The following is a 22,023-nucleotide window of genomic DNA, read 5'->3' as shown; positions in this document are numbered from 1 at the left end:
CACGGTAGACGGAGGTGGCGTGGCATTGATTGTCAAGAGAGGCATCTACCATAAAGTCGAAAGAACCACCCCCGATATGTTGATAGAAACAATAAAGGTCAATCTGAAAATGGACAAAGAAGAAATGAGTATAATCTCAACTTATAAACCGCCAGATGTACAGTGCATCCCATTTTGGGTGAGACAGCCAGGTTTCTCGCTTGTTATTTAAGATAGAGCCTTGGGGTTTTCACGTTCCTGTCCTACTTTTTCGTGAAACTCAAGTTGGTCTAATCAGATTGTGCATAACTGTTTCCGTTCAAAAGATACAGGGTGATTTTGGAAATTGATACTTTTCGGACCCCTTCTTTATCTCCGAAGTTATTAGAAATAATGCTGAGGTAAAAACTACTTCTGAATCAGAATTCTGCGTAGAATCCAGTGGCGTACTCATTATTTTTTTTCGGGTTATGTTTTAGAAGATTCAACACAAACTTATGTTTTTTTAAATGGAACACTATGTGTATCATTACTTCGTTGAATTCGTTATTTTTTTCCCTTCAAAATGATATATGACACTATGTAGGTAGGATGTTCAGAAAGGCCAAAAAACACTGAAACATCAATTAATGATGATTTTTTGTTAATGGGCAATGGATTTCCCATAGAAAAGAAGAATCAATAATAATAACAATAATTTATAGCGATGACAGCTAGATCAGATTGGTTTTTTCCCTCCAATGCCTACTTGATAAAACAATGCTCCCAAATGCATAGTAGCCATAATAACAACAAGGATGTTTGTGTCATCAATGACCTACTATTTTTAAAAATCGAAAGTAATAATCCTCTTATTGAAACATAGAAAATTCATGGCCCATTTACAAAAAAATCATCATTATTTGACGTTTTAGTGTTTTTTTAACATTTCTGAACATCCTACCTACATAGTATTATATATCATTTTGAAGGGAAAAAAATTACGAATTCAACGAAGTAATGATATATAGGGTGTTCCATTAAAAAAAAAATAGGTTTGTGTTGAATCTTCAAAACCATACCCCGAAAAAAAATATTGAGTACGCCACTGGATTCTACGCAGAATTCTGATTCAGAAGTAGTTTTTACCTCAGCATTATTTCTAATAACTTCGGAGATAAAGAAGGGGTCCGAAAAGTATCAATTTCCAAAATCACCCTGTATCTTTTGAACGGAAACAGTTATGCACAATCTGATTAGACCAACTTGAGTTTCACGAAAAAGTAGGACAGGAACGTGAAAACCCCAAGGCTCTATCTTAAATAACAAGCGAGAAACCTGGCTGTCTCACCCAAAATGGGATGCACTGTACAATTACTTGAAGAAAATGCACAGAGTCTATTAGAAGAACAACACCCGAGGATAATTTTAGGAGACCTGAATTGCAAATCACCAGAATGGAATAGCAGAGTAGAGAACCCCAACGGAAAGAAATTGAAAAAATATTCTGAAAAACATGAAGCAATTGTAATCTGACCTGAAACACTGACATTACTCCCAAAAGGTCCAGGGTGACCGGATGTGATTGACATAATATCAATGAAAAATGTGAGACAGGATTTCACACTGAGAACCATAGAGGATGGAACGTCTGATCATAACCCTATTTTATTTATTCTAGGAACAGGACCTTATATTGAAAAAATGCAAACGAGAGATTATACTGAATGAAAGAATTTCGGTAACAATTTGAAATTGAAAATTACAAAAATTCCACAGATTGACACGCCAGAAGAACTCGAAGATAGAGTAAAAGATTTAGAAGAATACATACTGAAGGCATATCAGGGGAGCACGAAGAGGGTAATCAAACCAACACCAAGACACAAAGAAGGAGAGAACCCTAGAGAAATAAAATAATTAATAAAAATCAACAGAAGACTAAGGAAAAACTATAGAATCTACAAAACAAACGAAGAATCTTGAAAAATGCACTCATTGAACTGAGCAGAAATAGATGGAATAAGAAAATAAGCGAACTAAACACTATGGATCATTCCGCATGGAAGATGCGAAAACATCTTAGGCAAGAAAACACAGAAATACCGCCACTTCATGGTATGAATGGAATGGTGTATACAAATTACGACAAAGCAAATGACTTAGCCGATACAATTGAAAGGGAATCTAGGATTAATTATAGAGAAGACAACGATAATGAAGAACTCGAAAAATTAAAGGAGAACATGAAGAAGAAATGAAGCCACTATCAGAAGAGACAATGACGAATCCAACCTCACCTCAGAAATCAAAGAATCGATCAGAAAACTGAAAAATAGGAAGCGCCAGGAAAAGATAAAATCAGAAACACCATGTAGAAGAATTTGCCCAAATAGGAATAGCTACAATAACCAAATAATAACATTACAAATGCAGTAATTAGAACAGAACACTTCCCAAACAGATGGAAATCAGCCGAAGTGATTGTATTCAATAAACCTGGAAAGAATAGAAAATTCCCGCAAAACTACAAGCCGGTTAGTCTTTTACCAGCCCTAGGAAAGATAAAAGAAAGAGTAGTTGCCAAGAGACTCAAAGAAGAAACTGAAAATCTGAATATTCTACCAACAGAACAATTCGGATTCAGAGATAAACATTCAACTGAACAACAACTTCTCCGACTAACAGAGTATATCACCCAGGGCTTTCAAAACAAACAAGCCACTGTTACTACTAATGTAACAAGAGCATTTGACACAGTATGACAGGAAGGACTAGCCTATAAAATGAGAACAGCAGGATATTCAATTAAGATGTGCCGAATCATCAGAAATTACTTAAGGGATAGAAACTTCTTCGTTAAATTAGAAGATGAAAAATCAACTCTAAGACACTTAGAAGCAGAAGTCCCACAAGGCTCAGTATTAGGACCTCTCTTGTATAATATATACATATACGATATACCAAGGAATCCGAGAAATTTGCTTACCCTTTGTGCGGATGACACAGGAATAGCAGTCAAACACAGAAGAGCAAGTATCGTACACCACAGATTACAAGAAGCAGCAAATGAAATAACCAAATGGTGCATCAAATGGAAGATTGAAATAAATGGACAGAAAAGTCAAGCTATCCTACTACAAAAGAGAAGATTACAAATGGAGGAAAAATTATCAATTGACGGCAACGAAGTTGAATGGCAAAAAGAAGCAAAATACCTAGGTGTGATCATGGATACGGGATTAACGTGGAAACAACATGTTAAGTATGCGGTGGATAAAACCAACAGAGCGATGAATCGTCTATACCCAATCATCGGAAGAAGAAGCCACATCAAGAAAATTCAATCAACTGAAGATAAATATCTTAGATGGTCAATAGATGCCCCTTGGTTTGTTAGAAACATCCAAATCCACAGAGACCTGAAATGGGACAAAATAACTGACTTCATGAAGAAAAAAGCCGAAAGAATATTCGAAAAATTGATAGAACATCCCAACGAAGAATTGAGAATATTAATTGATTACGATCCTGCCGAAGACGCAAGAAGAATGAATACATACCGCAAAAGACCCAGGGATCAATTGCGAAACGATGACCTAAATATACATATAAGAAACTCGAGAAAATACATCAAATTGAAGAAACAATCCGAATAAAAAGGACTCCCGAATAATCCAGCACAATAGTGTGCAAGTAGAAATTTATCCGATCTTTTTTTTTTTTTATACGCATCTCTCGGGAAAAGACTGAGCTTATAACGCCCTTTCAAGCGCCCCAAAATGAATTTAGAAGAAATCGGTTTGTGCGTGTCTTAAACTGCTGTAAGTTGTAACCAAGGGGGAATACATCTTGAGGTAGGGTATTCCATAGCCTTGCAGTTCGGTAAAGAATCTAGAGATGAATGGTTTATAGGCTTTATGCCCTAAACCTAAGAAGCAGCAGGTGAGGTATATTGAGTGTTCTCGCTTTTGATGAGTCAGAACCCTCACACTTGTTCCTTTGGATAAGGTCGTCTGTAAATGGATTCCCCTGCTTTAAAAAAAAAATCAGAGTCCAGTTGAGTGGTAGACGTTGTAGAGTGGAGGTTTCGCAAAGTGAGAGAGAGAAAGAGAGAGAGAACACGTGGTAATTGAGAAGTATAGTGTATATTTTTTAGTACTTTTTAGTACTGTAGTTGGTTGTTGGAGAGTTATCAGAAATGGATAAAACCATTCAAGATTTTGTGGCCTTGAGCAATTATTTGCTCAAGAACAATTAGGACAATTGCAAAGAAATGTGGGAAAAGAGAAATATAATAAAAATGAAGACAATTTAGAGGAAGTAGTAGGCGAACCAGCCTTCAAAAAACATAGAAAAACAACCCCAAAGAATCGCCTCCCCAAGAAGAAAAGATAAATAACAATAATAATATATTGCCATCAATTTCACATGGTTCGTCAATACAGCAATATTAAAATTGAAAACTGAAAAATTCCTCCACTGAATAAAATTCATTTGCAACCAAGAGCCGATTGATAACCTTCCTGAAAGCTCGCTCTGGTAAATTCTTCATATCGTTGGGTATCTTGTTGAACATCTTAGCACTCCAGTAATAAGTAGCAGAATTCTGAGTGTTTTTCCTTCTATGCAAAGGAGTTCTTAGATCATCTCTATGACGTGTGTTGATCATATGATAAGTCCCATTTTTACGCAAGTTGGCGCCACCACGTTGTATGTACAGCAGACACTCTCTGATATAAAGTGATGGAAAGGTGAGTATCCCATATTTTTTAAAAACGGTTCTACAAGAATCTGTGCTACCCATTTCATGCATGATACGCATCGCCTTCTTTTGCAATATGAAAACTCTCACAGCATCTGAGGCATTTTCCCACAGTAGAATTCCATACAGCAGGACACTCTGAAAATTGGCAAAGTATGCTGTTCTAGACATCTCGTAAGTACCACATTTCCTCAGCTCACGCAACAAATACAGAGATTTAGTTTTATCTACATTCAGCTTGAGCGAATTGGTGGTAAACCATGTTTTCACCTCTTCTATGGCTAGTTCTGTTCTGTGGGAAAGTTCATCTTTATTTTTAGATTTCACAATGATGGATCATCACAGTACAAGCACAAGCAGTTACAATGTTTGATTGTGATGTCATTGATGTATATAATAAAAAGTATCGGTCCAAGTACGGATCCCTGGGGTACACCATATTCCACTGCATGTTCCGTAGACGAGACACCATTCAAAAATACTTTTTGGGACCTATTTTTCAAATAGGACTCCAGCAATCTGAGTAACGTTCCTCTAAACCCATGAGCATATAGTTTTTTGAGCAAGATTGTATAAGAGACTGAATCAAACGCTTTGCTCAAGTCAAAGTTGAGCATCTGCATATATTCGCCATTATCCATTCCGTCTATGACCTCATTTATAGCATTCATGAGGGCTGTAGTGGTACTGCGGCCTTTTCTGAATCCATGTTGATTCTCGTTCAATAATTTGTGCTTTTGCAACCATTTCAACATTCTATTTTTTATAATGGACTCGAAAATTTTTGACAGACAAGGAAGTATTGATATGGGTCTATAATTATCACAGCTCTTCTTGTGTCCTTTTCCTTTATAGACCGGAATTATTTTAGCTAATTCAAGTTCATCCGGAAAGTAACCTTCTCTCAAACACTTATTCACCATTAAGGATATTGGGTTGGCAATTTCTTCACATAGACTTTTCAAAATTTCAGTAGTGACATCGTGAATATCCGCTGTTTTCTTAGATTTCATCGATGATATTATTTTCTTAACCTCATTTTTTGTACAATCAAAGAAAAAGCAGGATTTTTCATTATTTTTCGGTACGTTTTGCACAACTTCAACTGGTTCCTGCGTTGTGAATAATTTTTCAGAAATTTTCTGGCCGATGCTAGCAAAATGTTCATTGAGTTCTTCAGCTTGTAGTTGTTCATTCATTTTTACTTTCTTATTTTTTGAGTTTTTAGATCTTATCACTTTCCATAATGCCTTTTGCTTATTATCCGCCCTTTTTACAAACTCTTCATTTTTTTCTCTAATAGTTTTATTTATTTCTTTCCTGTACTCGTCCTTGTAGGATTTATAAATTCTAAAAGTAGAATCATCTCCCATTGATATAGCTACAGTGTAAAGAGCATCCAATTTTTTCTTCATTTCTTCAATTTTTGGAGTTTTCCATATTTGCTTCTTTCTTTTATTTATCTTAACTTCAGTTTTCCTTACCGGCATTCTAATGTTCAGAATATTCATAAAATGTTCATGGAATGATGAGAATGATTCCACCGCACTTTTTTGTTCGAAGAATCGTTCCCAAGACATTTGTGATAGGTCTTTTTTCAGAATGTCAGTATCAACTTGAGTTATATCTCTCTGTATAATCTTCTTTTTTATTTCAGGTTCCACTTCAGAAGCTGGAAAAGTTAAAATTTGAGCTTGATGATCAGAAACATGTAATTCTTTTGTTGTACTGTGCGAAGATTCACAATTTGTGAATATATTATCAATACACGTTTCAGTTGTTTTGCTGATCCTCGATGCTTCAAAAAATTTCCCCTTCAAACCAAACGAATCGCATAAATTTATTACAGATTTACTCTCTTTATTATCAAGCATAAAATTTATATTAAAATCACCGGATATTATTATTCTCTGATTACCAAAATTCTCAGCCAGGAAGAGCAAGACTTGGGTGAATTGACGTAAAAAGACATCCATTGTACCTGTTGGTGATCTATATACTCCTACTACTACAGTGTTAATGTTAGTTATGTACATTCCAGCAAATTCAGCATCTTTCTCAACAGATAAGTCTTTTATCTTATCCAATGTATTCACTTTCCAGTTCTCTCTCGTTGCTAAAATTATACCACCATGTTTATTAATTTTTCTACAGTATTGACCTCCTATCTTGTAGTTACTCAAACCAATATAATTCAATTGATTTTCCCGTAACCAAGCTTCTGTTAAGCAGATAATGTCTATGTTATGTTCTACCACTTAAGTTCAGTTGATCGACTTTATTCAGTATGGATTGTACATTTAAATTCATAATAGAAAATACTTTACCATTTCGAGAATTAAAATTTTCCTGTGCTAGGTTTTGGGTATCGAAAAAATCTTTAAGGCCGCACAATTATATTTTCCGGCCATGTATCAGGTTGATTTATTCGATCAATTAACGAATAATTACATCCAAGTTTGAAGGATTTATTTTTACTAGTGTTGGAATCATGCTTTCGTAATTCCTCCACCTCAAACTCTTCATTTGTAAACAAGGACTTCAAATAGTTGTTCAAATTATCACAGGTGGATTCATTTGATACCCTACCTAATTAGAACCACGCTTTTTTGCAAGCTCCCTTAAAGCATTCTTCATTTACTATTTTAGCTTTACCGTTAATTACATTCCCATCTCATTTTTTCATAGCAACAGGGTCTCGGCCAGTATTACCATCTCGCCTCTTCACGTCACCTTTCTTCTCCGCCACTGGTTGCATTGTGCGACTGACTTTAGTAGTTTCAGCATACGATGTCGACTTTGATCTACTCCTTTCTCTGTGTAATTCATCAGTATCAACGTCAATTATTGTTTCTGACTTCTTACTGATATCTTTTATTTTGTTTTCAATAACCTCACTTTTTGAATTTACAGGTTTATATTAATTTTTATCAACATTTCCTTTGCTGAGTACTCCTATTAATATTTCTTGTTCTTCAGTTCTTTTCTCCATTTGGAGTTGAAGCTTTTCCATTAACTTGATAGATGTTACCAAGTTGATATTTTCCATCCGTAGTCTTTGACAGATTTGGTTTGTGCATTCACCATCCTCTTCAGATTCATCGGGAAGTTCCTGGCCATCCACATTCAGTGCTGCACTCAAGGCACTATTTGTTTTTACACTATTTGGTAACTTTTTATTCACTATAAAATCAATTAGTTCGTCCTTTTTCCACTTATTTAACTCGCTATTTAACTGCGCTTTTGACATGGTCGCCATCTTATATTATATACAGGGTGGCCATTTGAAAACGAAACAAACGAGATTACAGACGAAATAAAGTTTTTCGATAGAAATGCTCGGACAGGTCGATTTCTGTTTCGAGGGGGACAACTTAAGATGTAGGTTACGGACGCATAACGCTTCAACCCTTGCTGCTACAACCCCCACCCCCAATTTTTGAATAGGGAAGATGGGGTGAGTGATACCTCAATTTAAAGGTATTTTTATACTGATTTCAGCACAGTAATTGTTTTTTCATTTTATGCATTAGTTCTCGAAATATTCATGCGTTAGTTAGTTAGAAAGGAAGCCACAGTCATGGTTGTTTTGAAGCTCAAAATGTCGATTTTTCACAAAACACTACAAGTGCCATGGAAACACCACTTCATTTTCAAATACTTAGTTAAGAATATTTCGAGAACTAATGCATAAAATGAAAAAACAACTACTTTGCTAAAATCAGTATAAAAATACCTTTCAAATGAGGTATCACTCACCCCATCTTCCCTATTCAAAATTTGGGGATGAGGGTTGTAGTAGCAAGGGTTGAAGCGCTATGCGTCCGTAACCTACATCTTAAGTTGTCCCCCTCGAAACAGAAATCGACCTGTCCGAGCATTTCTATCGAAAAACTTTATTTCGTCTGTAATCTCGTCTGTTTCGTTTTCAACTGGCCACCCTGTATGTCAATACAGTGAAAAAGTCGAAATCATTCGAAATACTTATTGAGGATGAGATGGAAATTGACGACGATAAGTAAATAACTACGGAAGAAACGGAGATGGACACAAAAGAGAAGGCAAATAAAGAAAACGACACACAGAAAGAGGCAAGATCCAATAACATTAATGAAAATGGTAAAACAAACAAAAATATAAAGAGTGAAATAATCGCACAGTTGATTCTAAGAAATAAAAGCAGATGAAATGAAGTAAACAAGGAGATCAAGAAACAATAAGTTAAGTGTAAAAATGTAACTAGTAGCGCAAGGGGTTCAAATCGTCCATCTAGCGGTAGCTAGATGAACTTGATTATAAAGCCAATTGGTCCATCTAGCGGTGAATAGACGAACTCGCGTATGAAGGACGATGAGACCTAGCGGCCTATAGACAAACTCTTATAGAGGACTATTAGTCCATCTGGTGGTCAAGGGAGGTTAAGGAACGGTTGACGACCGTTACATGATTTCCATGCTGCATTCGATGACTGATAGCGGTGAATGTAAACTCACGTGTTTTTTTCGAAAAATCTTGGTAATTATAAGATATAGTTCTTTGTGTTCAATACGAAATATCCAAGTAAAACAGCATAACAAATCATATTGGCAAAAAAGGCTAGAAGAAAAAGTACATAGATTCCGACAAGATATAGGAAGGTTAACACAATTTGAAAAAGGTTCTCCGTAGAGATAACTACAAAAAATAGTGGATGCAATTATGGATCGCCATAGGCGACATGCAAACTACGACGCCAACAATGAAAGTGCTCAAGAAACTCTAGATACACTCAAACAAAAATTGTATACTCTGGACGACTGAGAAGATACAATGAGAGCTATAAACGAATACATGACAATGTGATTTTTGAAAACCCCGAAAAGAAATTTTATAGAATGCTTAATGAACAAACGTCAACAAAATTAGGGAGTCCTCCAAACGCCGAAGATATGGAGAATTTTTGGATCGATCAACTGTCAACACCGACTCCTTTCAACTCCCAAGCGCATTGGATAAGAAGAAAGGAGAAATTATGTGAGAGCATAGAAAGTATGCCACATAGTGTAATAACGTCTGAAGAACTACAGGAAATATTGAAGAACACTCACAATTGGAAATCTCCAGGCCCAGATGGAATTCACAACTTCTGGTTGAAGAAGTTTTGGTGTCTGCACTGCAGGCTAGTCGAATACAAAGATAACATAATACATAATCCAAGAGAAATTCCAACATTTTTAACAACAGGTATCACTTACCTAATACCGAAGGATTTTCAAAACACTATGGATCCATCAGAATACAGACCTATAACATGCCTACCAACAATATACAAAATCATTACATCATGCTCAGCATCTCGTATCTACAAACATTGCGAGAATAATGAAATTATTACTACACAACAGATCGGAGGTTCCAAGAATGCACAATGATCGAAGGAACAGCTGGCAATAGATTCCATCATATGCAACCAAGCCTTCAAGAAACATAGAAACCTTTTCATGACTTATTTTGATTATAAGAAGGCTTTCGACTCACTTCCACATGGCTGGCTGACGAAAATTTTGGAAATATACAAGATCGATTCAATTATAACAAATTTTCTAAAGCTTGCAATGGACAATTGGACGAACATCGAGCTTTCCACGGCATTAAAACCAGGCTGATTTCAATTAAAGAGGGAATTTTCCAAGAAGACTCCTTGAGCCCTTTATGGTTCTGCTTGGCGCTGAACCCACTCTCTAAACAGCTGAATGCCACTGAAAAGGGTTTCAACATTAGAGTAAATAATAACACTACCACCCTCAATCCTTTGCTGTACATGGATGATTTGAAACTGATAACAGGCAATAAGAACCAGCTAGAAGTTATGGTCAAACTAGTGGAACATTTTTCGAAAGATGTAGGTATAGAATTCGGATTGGACAAATATCGTACACTCAGCGTAGTTCGAGGAAGAATTCAAGATGAACCGATTACTCTCGCAAATGGAGAGCAAATAGAAGCAATAAAGTCGAATGATCTTTATAAATATAAATAAAATTTGGAATGAAACAGAACCGACGAATCAACCACCAAAGAATGAAGCAAGACTGAGTTCATTAGGAGAACCAAAAAAATCTTAAAAACAAACCTGAACAGCAGGAACATGACGAGAGCCATCAACACATAACTATGTATGTTCAATTCTAACATACTTATGCGGTATAGTTCCATGGAGCAAAACAGACATCGAATACTTGCAACGTAAAATAAGAACGATGATGACAAAAGCAAACAAGCACCATCCGAAAAGCAGCATTGAGAGGACTACACTGCCGGTATATAACCAACCAACAAATCAGAGAAGAACTGAAAATTGAAACTATTGAGGAAATAATCAACACACAAAGAAAGAAGACAAAAGAGACGCTGAAAGAGCACGAGAATAAGGAATTAAGAAATATACTACAAATCTAAATAAGAATGACAGATAAGAGGAAATACTCCTTTCAAAGAACTGAATAGAAGAAAAAAAGTGCATGCAGTAGGGAGGAAAGTCTTCCAATCAGACAACAGTAGAAAATAGGAGAAATTAAAGTAGAGGTGTAGGGAATAAAATTCCAGTCCTCATACAAAAAAAAAGATCTGAGGGGTTGCCAAACTAAATATTCCACCAGTGATCTCGGGATGAAAATTTGGCTTGAAAAAAACTTGCCAAAAAATAATCATTGGATTGAGAATATTTTTCGAGCAGAAAAAAATATTATATCATAACATTCTGAAAAATTTGCAGTATTCATAGTTCTTGTCCAGTATCGCGTACAATAAAATAGTTAATTCAAGAAAAAATTGGAAAAGTTCTTACAATATGAAAAGAGGCTATAGCCTCTGCAATAAATATTCATTTCGAAAAGTATTTGTGTCAAATTTATTTTTATATTGTACGAACTTTTTCCAATTTTTCCTTGAATTAACTATTTTTTTATTATCAGGTGAAACTTACCGTTATCCTCTGCTTCTGGTGGGTTTTAAGGTGTTTCGAGAGGTGATCAGACCTCATAAACTTCTTGTTGCACTCCATGCACTGGAATCTTTTTTCACCTGTATGTGTTCTCCTATGCCTCTGCAACTCATCCGATCTGGTGAACCTTTTCCCGCAAAACAACCAATTACAAACAAATGGCCTTTCGCCGGTATGCCACCTGAAAAATATCAGATGGGTATAGAAAATCTTGCGACTCAGACTTTGAATCTATCCTAGAAATTTCAAGTCTTCACTACATTCCGTTCAAGAATTATTGGCGAACGGGCGGACATAACTGATTTTGCCTTTGAATTATCCATCAATGAACCGAACCCTCAGAGTAATAAACATAGATGAAGGAAGCATATGTCATTTTCAGTAAGCAATTTTTGTCTCTAACATGATCAAATTTGACATAGAGAGGGCGGGAATGAAAACATATCAGTGATTAGATATTTCACTCAATTCGCGAGTTTCTCCACAAAGAACGCACTTCTTATGTCCCACAGTAAATCAACGTTTCATATCAACTCAAAATATATAGAGATGAATACTTATATATATATATATATATATATATAGTTACTATGGTAAATAACATTGAACCGAATATATATAAGGTGTGTGAATAAGTCTTTCCCGTTTTTTTTCATATTTTGAGCCTTTATTGTGAAAAAATGGTTACAAATGAATTATTGAAAGTATTGGCCATCGCTAGCTACAACTTTTCCCCATCTTTCTGGCAACATACGAATCCCGTTGCGAAAAAATTCGACCGGTTTGGCCTCTATCCAGTCATCCACCCATTTTTTGGCTTCCTCGTAGGAATGGAAGTACTGGTCAGCCAGGCCATGCGTCATCGATCTGAAGAGATGGTAATCAGACGGAGCAATGTCTGGATTATACGGCGGGTGGGGTAGGACTTCCCATTTGAGCGTTTCTAAGTATGTTTTCACCGGCTGTGCAACATGTGGGCGAGCATTGTCATGTTGCAAAATAACTTTGTCGTGCCTGTCGGAGTATTGTGGCCGTTTTTCTCGCAGTGCGCGGCTCAAACGCATCAATTGTCGTCGATAGACCTCGCCTGTGATCCTTTCATTCGGTTTCAGAAGCTCATAGTAAACCACACCTAGCTGGTCCCACCATATACAGAGCATGAGCTTGGCGCCATGAATATTTGGCTTGGCCGTCGATGATGATGCATGGCCGGGTAGTCCCCATGATTTTCTTCGCTTCTGATTATCGTAACGAATCCACTTTTCATCGCCAGTCACGATACGATGCAGAAAACCCTTTCTTTTATGTCGCTGAAGCAGCTGTTCGCAAGTGAAAAAACGCCGTTCGACGTCTCTCAGCTTCAGTTCGTACGGCACCCAATTTCCTTGCTTTTGGATCATTCCCATGGCTTTCAAACGCTTGGAAATGGTTGTTCGGTCAACTCCCAATGCTTCAGCAAGTTCTTCTTGCGTTTGACACGAATCTTCATCAAGCAAAGTCGCCAATTCTTGATCTTCAAAGATTTGCGGCCGCCCAGAACGCTCCTTGTCTTCCACGTCGAAATCGCCACTTTTGAAGCGTCGAAACCATCCGCGAACACTTGAATCATCGACACAACCTTCTCCATAAGCTTCCTGAAGCAACCGATGCGCCTCGGCAGCAGATTTCTTCAAATTGAACCAATAAAGTGAAACTTCCCGCAAATGACGTCGACTCGGCTCAAATTTCGACATTTTCACGATTTCAAAAATTTATGATGCGAAAAAATTTCAACTAATGTGTTAGTGTGGAATTGTTGACAGATGAATAAGCTTTGATTATGACATATGTAACCATTAAATACTCGCACAGTATTGGTGGCGCCATCTCTTACAAAAAACGGGAAAGACTTATTCACACACCTTATATATATATATATATATATATATATATATATAAATATATATATATATATATATATATATATATATATATATATATATATATTGGGACACGGCCTTGGTAACGGATAGAGCAATTCCGCACAATCGACCTGACATTGTTCTGTTCAACAAAGCTGAGAGATATATACAGATAATCGACGTAACGGTACCGGCCGATGAGAATCTAGCTCGAGCCTACATGGAGAAATTGACCAAGTACCATGATCTCGCATTCGAGCTCAAGGAGATCTATGGACTTGAGAGAACCTCTATATTGCCCCTCATAATTTCGGTGAATGGATTGGTTGAGTCCCACCTCGTTGAAAACACCACACGACTACAGCTTAACACAAGCTTGATCAGCCAAGCTTAGAAGGAGGTAATTTTGGCCACAACACATATAGTCAGGAAGTTCTTAACTAGCTCCTGAGACAACCTTGGCTTCGTCGGCCCGGTTGGCTCAGGCACCAACCCGTTAAACGGTGATAGAAAAAAAAATATGTATATATATATATATATTTTTTTTTTCCCTTCACACTTTCGTGATTATATAGGATCAACCGGGTGGGAGCACCAAGGTAAAATCCTGTCGTCACCTTCAATAGGAGTAAAGCACCTGGCGGATGATGTATATATATATATATATAAATAATAATACACTGTTGATTTCCACAAAATTTTGTGGAAATCAACAGTGTATTATTATTTATTTAAAATGAATTTCCATCAAGTGAAGACCGAAGAATCAATAAAATATATATATATATATATATATATATATATATATATATATATACCTAATAGACCTAATAGAGAAGGCGCAGAAGGAGGTGATCTTGTGGACCACGAGAATTGTGAGAAGTTTCCTCACTAGCAATTGAGTGTTGCCTTGTTCTGTGAGGAACCGGCAACCTCGAAGCCTTACCCTACAACGGTGATTAAAAAAAATATATATATATATATATATATACAGTAAGAGAATTATTTGCCGAATAAAGTAAGTTGGGGTGATTTGGGTATCTAGGCAATTTGAAATGATCAACAATCTATCGTCTGTTCATCTATATTTCGAACCAAGGTGCGGTTCTTCTTCAGGATGCTAAAATCACACAAATTACAAAATCAGACTTGGAAAGCTGCATGTAAGCATGAGTTGTTTTTGCAGCTTTCCAACTCTGATTTTGTAATTTGTGTGATTTTAGCATCCTGAAGAAGAACCGCACCTTGGTTCGAAATATAGATGAACAGACGATAGATTGTTGAATATATATATCGACGCAAACTCAATTCTATCCGTCGCTACGTATACGATAACTAGATAAATAATGGTTTAACGTCTGTATATATTAATATATTAAATCAATCTCACGGCATTCAGACAATTTTTCAATTCTGGAAAAAATACCTCCCCGAGCGGGACTCGAACCCGCAACCTCCGAATCACTAGTTCGTTGCTCTAACCACTGAGCTACCGGGGAGATTGAAGCTAGATAGAATAATCAAGTCAAAAATTAATCTTAATAGAATATATTTTATTAGGAATAAACGTGTAACTTTAGTATCGAGGTTGAATGTTTGGCAGTCAAACATAGTAACCGACATGTATTTCTCTGTTGAATTTCACGCCACTTTTTTTCGGTTATAAAGCTAGCTTATTGCTCAGGTCTTCTTTTTGTATAACGATTGTAATTTCATTCCCTACGCCTCTACTTTCATTTCTCCGATGTACTACTGTTGTCTAATTGGAAACTTTCCCCCCTACTGCATGTCACTTTTTTCTTCTATTTGATTCTTTGAAAGAGGTATTTCCTCCCACCTGTCATTCTTATTTCAATTTATAGTATCTTTTTAATTTTTTATTCTCATACTCTTGCAGTGTCTTTATTGCCTTCTTTCTCCATTTGTTGATTATTTCCTCAATAGTTTCAATTTTCAATTCTTTTCTGATTAGCTGGTTGGTTGCCAACCGCTATTCTGATTACTGTATTTAGCGTGCTTTGCAACTGATCCTTATTATTGTCTTGTCGTATTATACCAGGTTACTACTGAATACGTATCTAATATTTGGTATTAGCACTATTTTTATTATCTCAACTTGTTTTCTAAAGAAAGTTTACTTTTAGGCTTTAGCAGCGGGTAGAGTGTTCCGTGCAATTATTGCCTTCATTTTGTTTTCTTCTGTCTGTTTGCTAAAGTTCATTCTTTAACTGGAAATACTCCCAGAACTCCCGCTTTCTCTTTCTTTATTGTTGTTCCTCCGAAGTAGATTGCAACTGTTTTTGTTGTATTCACTTTTGATCTCCATTTCTTGAAGTATTCCATCAGTTTATCTAGGTATATCTGTAAATGCCTAGTAATTGTTTTCCGCATTCAACAGTGGAAGTAAATAGCATCTATTAATTTTTGATATGTCTGCCATGTATAAGTTGAACAGCAGCAGTTCTATCATCGATGCTTGCAGATCTCCGGCTTCAATTTCTCTAATAGTAAATAATAATAATAATAACCTTTATTCAACAACAATTACAGAACAAAGTGTTTCACAATAAAATATAATGAATGAATAAAGTTGACTAGCGATAAGTGTTGTTACACTTGTTTCGCATAAATATAAAAAGTCAATAAAATCGCTACATAAAAGCATACTTATAAATAGTACCCAAAAATAAAAATGACAAAAACCTACCCAAAAATAACAAACAACAGAGATAAACTAAACACCTACATAATATTAAGAACTGTTTATGCAAGTAATAAACTGTGACATACTATGAATATGATTTGTTCAGCTCACGTAAGCATCGAAATGGTGATGAACTAATTGTCTTGGATTCTCAAGAATGAATCTCTTCAATGCATTTTTGAATTGTGGTGGATATACTCAAGTCTTCATCTGTTCAGGTAAACTATTATAAAATTTTGGTGCCAAGTAATTGAAGGAACGTTGTGTCATCGTTTTCATCATATAGGGAACTAGGTGTTGATTTCGATTTCGTGTATTGTGCGAATGATTAGTTACCAGTGGTGTCCGCCTTGCAGTCTGATATTTTATGAGCGTGTGGAAAAAGTATAATTGTCTGGTGTCCATAATCTTAGTTTCTAGGTAGAGTTGATCAGAGCTGTACAGTCGATCTTTAGCAAAAATAAGCTTGAGAAAACGTCTCTGGCATACTTCCAGGAGGTGAATGTGGGTTTTCGCTGCAGCTCCCCATCCTAGTATTCCATAGCGGAGATGGCTTTCCACTAGTGCATAGTATAGCATTTTTAGGTGGTGCGTTGATAAAAATTTTTCTAAGGTATTTGAATCTGTATAAGATAGTTTGTAGTTTTTTAATGGTATATTTAATGTGAGAGTCCCACCTTAAGTGTGAATGAATGATAACTCCTAGATATTTAATTTCATTAAGCGGTGAAATATGATAGGACTTGTCATGTCACCCATATTTATATTTAAGCTATCGAAGTTCGGCAATCCAGCCCTGCTACAGCTAAAGGGCACGTAGTTCGTTTTTTCCAAGTTCACTGTGAGTAATTTGCTATTTAAAAAGGAGTTTATTTTTCTAAAATCGTTTTGTGACTTTTCTCTCAGTGCTTCCCAGGTGTCAGCAGTATATAGTACCGCCGTATCATCAGCAAAACCAAGGACGAATCCATCACTTTCAAGAGAATATAATTCATTCACATAAATATTGAAAAGAGTCGGCCCTAAGATTGTACCTTGTGGTATTCCGAACTCAATCCTTCTTGTTTCGCCGACGACTTCGTCGAGTTTTACTCGCTGGTATCTACTTGATAAATAATTTTCGAATAGCTTCAGGCTTTTTCCTCTCACACCTATGTTTTCAAGTGATTTCAAAAGAAGGTTCTGGTGAACCGTGTCGAATGCTCTGGAAAGATCTATAAAAACGCAAAGACACGGTTTACTATCATTTAGGGCTGTGGTTATTCTCGATGTCAAGGTTAATATCGCATCCTCGGTAGATTTCTTTTCTCTAAAACCGAGTTGATTTGCAGCAATTATATTATATTTCTTCAGGAAAGAATCTAAACGATTTTTTAAAGCCCTTTCAAAAGTTTTAGAAATGTGTGTAATCAGCGAAATAGGGCGGTAATTTGTTGTTGTGGTCGGGTCTCCTTTTTTGTGTAGTGGGATAATGAGTGACTCTTTAAAGTCCGTCGGCCATATTCCTGATTCGAAACATCTGTTGATAAGGTTTTGTAACGGTTCAATTTACACCATTTGATATTTCGGTTGGTAATGCGCCCTCTGGAGGTTGATTGTTGATTCAACTCGAAATATTCCGTATTAATATAAATTTGAATTTATTATGGAACAGTTATTTCCGGATAAATGAGGTCGAATATCATTACCGTGGGGAAATATTTTATAATTTCTGGATTTCTTGTATTATTTTTCTTCTGTGTGGGAAGTTTCGTTTGACAACTGGTATATTCTATGGTTAGAAATGGATTGTCAGAACCAGAAGGAGGTTATCGGCGATTCGTGAAAATTTTGAGAGAAGTTTTTTTTTGGAGGAAAAATTGACCAAATTTGAAGAATATATGATCTAGAATCATCCTTGTTATAGGCGATTATTTCTTCAATTTGGATAATTCCCTGTTTGGTTTATGGTATTGTGAATATTTCTGGGAACTACGTTTTATACGTGATTATGAAAATTTTCTTCCACAAGGCCCATCTCTTGTATTGAATTTACTCTGAAGATCTGAGAGGTATGAAATCATTTCTATATCTTGAGCTATTGTCTGAAATTTCTGTTCTATTAGGATTCGCTTCCCGGCGATTAGTTCGAACAACTGTTGAAATTACAAGAAGAATATCAAGAGGATCCTTTTCCCTCGAACAACAACTGAGAGGTATAAATTCCATTTTATTTTGTGAACGATGTCTTATAGTATGTTATTAGGGTCCTAGTGCCTGGATATTTTGAAGAATCCTAGTGCCTGGATAACTGTTTGGAATCCTAGTGCCTGGGTAACGTTGAGAATCCTAGTGCCTGGATATCTTTGCGCATCCTAGTGCCTGGTTGAATTGAAGAATCCTAGTGCTGGATATCTTTGAGCATCCTAGTGCCTGGATAACTGTTTGGAATCCTAGTGCCTGGTAACGGCCTGGATACGTTGAGAATCCTAGTGCCTGGTTACGTTCAGGAGTTCTGGAGTCTGGTATGGTTTGAGGTTATGGTACTTATTTTCTGGTGTATGGTGGTGAATTTCTGGTGCAATTCTGATGTATGATACATTCTGATATATGGTACAGTTCGAGTATATAGTACATTGCTGACATATGGTGTAGCTCGAGTAGATGGTACATTCTACGTATAGAGATCTCACCGTTAGATTTGGTGTCAACCTTCAATATTGATTTTGTATCAGGTAACCGGTGCTTGCACTGGCTTTAAGAGTATTGTATTGAGATTTAGTTTTGGAAGTAACGATTTATTGTACTGATAGTAAATCAGTCAGTTGAAAAGGAGTTAACGGTTTTATTATTAGTTTTCTATCCATTGATAGTTATATTAAAATATATTGAATAAAGGTTGTTTGTTGCTTATTATATACTGTGGAAATTGTAAACAGTTTGCGGTGAGGTGCACTCCACTAACTGGCCATTTATTTTAACAACTTTAATACTTGTGTATCCCTTCAGGATTTGTGACTGGAATTTATTATTACTTTATTCAACCAGCTATTTTATGCCAGCCAGTTATTACAACCACTGTATTTGTATATTCCTTCAGGATCTGTGGTTGAGGTCAATCTTCTTATTCAACTTAGGCTGATATAAGGCTTCTGTTTTCAGGATTAGTTTAGGCATTATAGGTTGTAGGAAGCCCTTCTGGCATTTGTTGTTGATTATAGTTTATAGGAAGCCCTTCTGGCATTTGTTAGTGTTAGGTAAAGTTTTTGGGAAGCCCTTCTGGCTCTTGGTAATTTCGAAAATTTTTTTTCATAATTTTTTTTTTTATTATTATCAACCACTGCGGAAATTTTAATTTTATTAAACGTTTGACTTGAGTGATTCGTTTTATTGCTACTCTGGTAGAGGAGTACGCAATTTATTCTTAAGACAGGCATATCTCTACCTGGCGCCCATTATTACCTTCCATCTAATTTTGAAGAACTCACTCCCATCTTCACTGAGTGTAGTCGCGAGCCGAATTTTAGCCTTGTGACCGGCTTACTCAAGGTCGACACGTCACAAATTGGCGCCCAACGTGGGGCCCAAAAGTCTATTCTATCTGAATTGCAGTGGTTGATCGGTCTTGTCTTTATTATTAATATTTTTCGTATTCCGTTAGTTTTCAAATCTACCTTGTTATCAATTTTTTCTGTAGTGTCGATTTCCGTTGTATTTATTGGCGCTGCCAATATTTTGTATTTTTGAGGTTAGGTAAGATTGTGCTTTTAGTATTTTGTTGAGTATGGAGGGTCGAATGGAGGTGAATCGTCTTGATAAAGATTAATTAAGTTATGAATTAGCTGTAAGAGGTGTAGGTAACTTGAGTACGGTTGTTGAGATGAGAAAGAGTCTTAGAGGTTATTTGAGGTTAGAAAAAACTGGAATTAAAACCAAATATCCACCATATCCATATCGGTTCGAAGATGACTCAAGGCGTTGGAGGGCTCAATTTCATTTTTTCAAAGAGAGTTATTAGATTTTTCGGGTGATGAGAGTCCATCTTTTCTTAAGACGTCTACACGCTTGGTACATTTGTTTAGGCGAGCGGAAAGATCTCAAGCGCTCTCAGAAGAAGAACAGGTCCTCCGGTCAGGATATTTAGCGAAAATAATTGAATTACAGGCGGAATTAGGATCGCGAGCTAGAAAATATCGGAGATTATCGCTGCAAACTCAGTCACCTCTGGAGTTGAGCATGCTGATGGATACAGCTGGTATATCTGATTCGGAATCTGAGTCGGATGACGTCACAGTTAGTGATATAGTTCACCGGACCACTAATACAGCTTCGGCTCCCCAATGTAAGGTACCTTCAGTATCTGTGGCCAAATGGAATATTACCAAATTCAGTGGAGATAATTCTAGGTGCTCCCTGAGTTCTTTCCTTGAAAATTTTGAGGAATTATGTATTTCCCGGAACGTTACAGAGGAGCAGATGTTCTTGTCCGCTAGTGATATATTTGTGGGTAAGGCTCTTATCTGGTTAAGATCTGTCCGGTCTACCTTGTCAACGTGGTCTCAGTTAGTTGATAAATTGAGAAAACAGTTTCTTCCTCCCAATTATAATGAGAAACTCTTCGATGAGATCAAACGCAGAACACAAGGCCCTGATGAAAGCATCGGTTTATATCTGGCAATGATGGACACTATGTTTAAACGTCTTACTGTACCAGTCAATGAGGAAGCTCGACTGAGAATCCTTCTTCGTAATATCTGACCCTTTTACCAGAGTCAGTTAGGTTTGACTAACATCACCTCGATCTCGCAACTGTTGGATATCGGAAGACAACTCGAGGCTCGCAAGGAATCCATCGAATCCTTTGTACCTCCTCCACGAAATAGGAGCTCTTTTTTGGAACCTGATCTAGCATACGTATATACAGAACAACATTCTGCCTCTTCTGTTGATGTGAGTACTTCTTCTGCTGATGTAAGTACCTCTTCGGCTGAGGTAAGTGCAGTATTGACTTGCTGGAATTGTAAGCAATCTGGTCATGCTGCTAGGGATTGTAAGATGACCAAAAATAAGTACTGCTTCAAGTGTGGTCGTCCAGGTTCCACTGTTCGGACCTGTCCTAAGTGTAAGCCGTCGGAAAACTGAGGGGGAAGACCTCTAATGGCAGTATGTGTGCCTTCCCTCATTTCTCTGCCCGTGATCGTTTACCTTTGCACCAAAAAGCTCTGTTGGATTATGTATTGGCGCATGCGCAAAATGATGAACGTCCATATTTGTCGGTTTCTGTTTTTGATGTCGATTTGTTAGGTCTTTTAGATTCGGGTGCTTCATGCACGATTATTGAAGGTCCTGGATGAGTGTTGTTGAAGAAATTGAATTTAAGTATTAATGTCGATAATGTAATTGCTTGTAGAGTCGTTGTTCAAGTTCAAGTATCGGTTCGGTGGATTTACCAATTAAGCTTCAAAATAAGGTTAAGATGATTTCAGCCTTAGTAGTTCCTGAGTTGCCGCACTCTTTAATCCTAGGCATTGATTTTTGGAGGAAGTTCGGTGTCGTACCGGATCTTCGTTGTGGGAAATGGGTATTTCAACGAGATGCTGATGTCTCTGTGGATGCGATTGCATCAGAGGAACACCTTACCCCTGAGCAATCTAGGATTTTGAATGATGTTGTGCAGGAGGCTTTTCAGAACATGGGTGACGAGTTAGGATGTACTAATCTGGTGGAACATGAG

The 22,023-nt window shown here is 36.7% G+C and overlaps 1 protein-coding gene and 1 non-coding gene across 3 annotated transcripts in view; both read right to left on the bottom strand.

Annotated features, from left to right (window-relative positions):
- The window catches only part of LOC123677206 (transcription factor Sp4-like), a 128,736-nt gene that overhangs the window by 3,618 nt on the left and 103,095 nt on the right, over positions 1-22,023 (bottom strand). For both annotated transcript variants that reach the window (XM_045613777.1, XM_045613776.1), the window contains one exon: positions 11,688-11,886. In XM_045613777.1, the coding sequence (XP_045469733.1) occupies positions 11,688-11,886 (199 nt within the window). The remainder of the gene's footprint in view (positions 1-11,687; positions 11,887-22,023) is intronic.
- Trnat-agu lies at positions 15,033-15,105 on the bottom strand. Its single transcript has one exon. It is a non-coding gene; the product is annotated as a tRNA-Thr (tRNA).

This window comes from Harmonia axyridis, chromosome 3, assembly GCF_914767665.1.
Source record: "Harmonia axyridis chromosome 3, icHarAxyr1.1, whole genome shotgun sequence".
In the NCBI taxonomy this organism is placed as follows: domain Eukaryota; kingdom Metazoa; phylum Arthropoda; class Insecta; order Coleoptera; family Coccinellidae; genus Harmonia; species Harmonia axyridis.
This window is presented reverse-complemented; position numbering and strand designations above follow the sequence as displayed.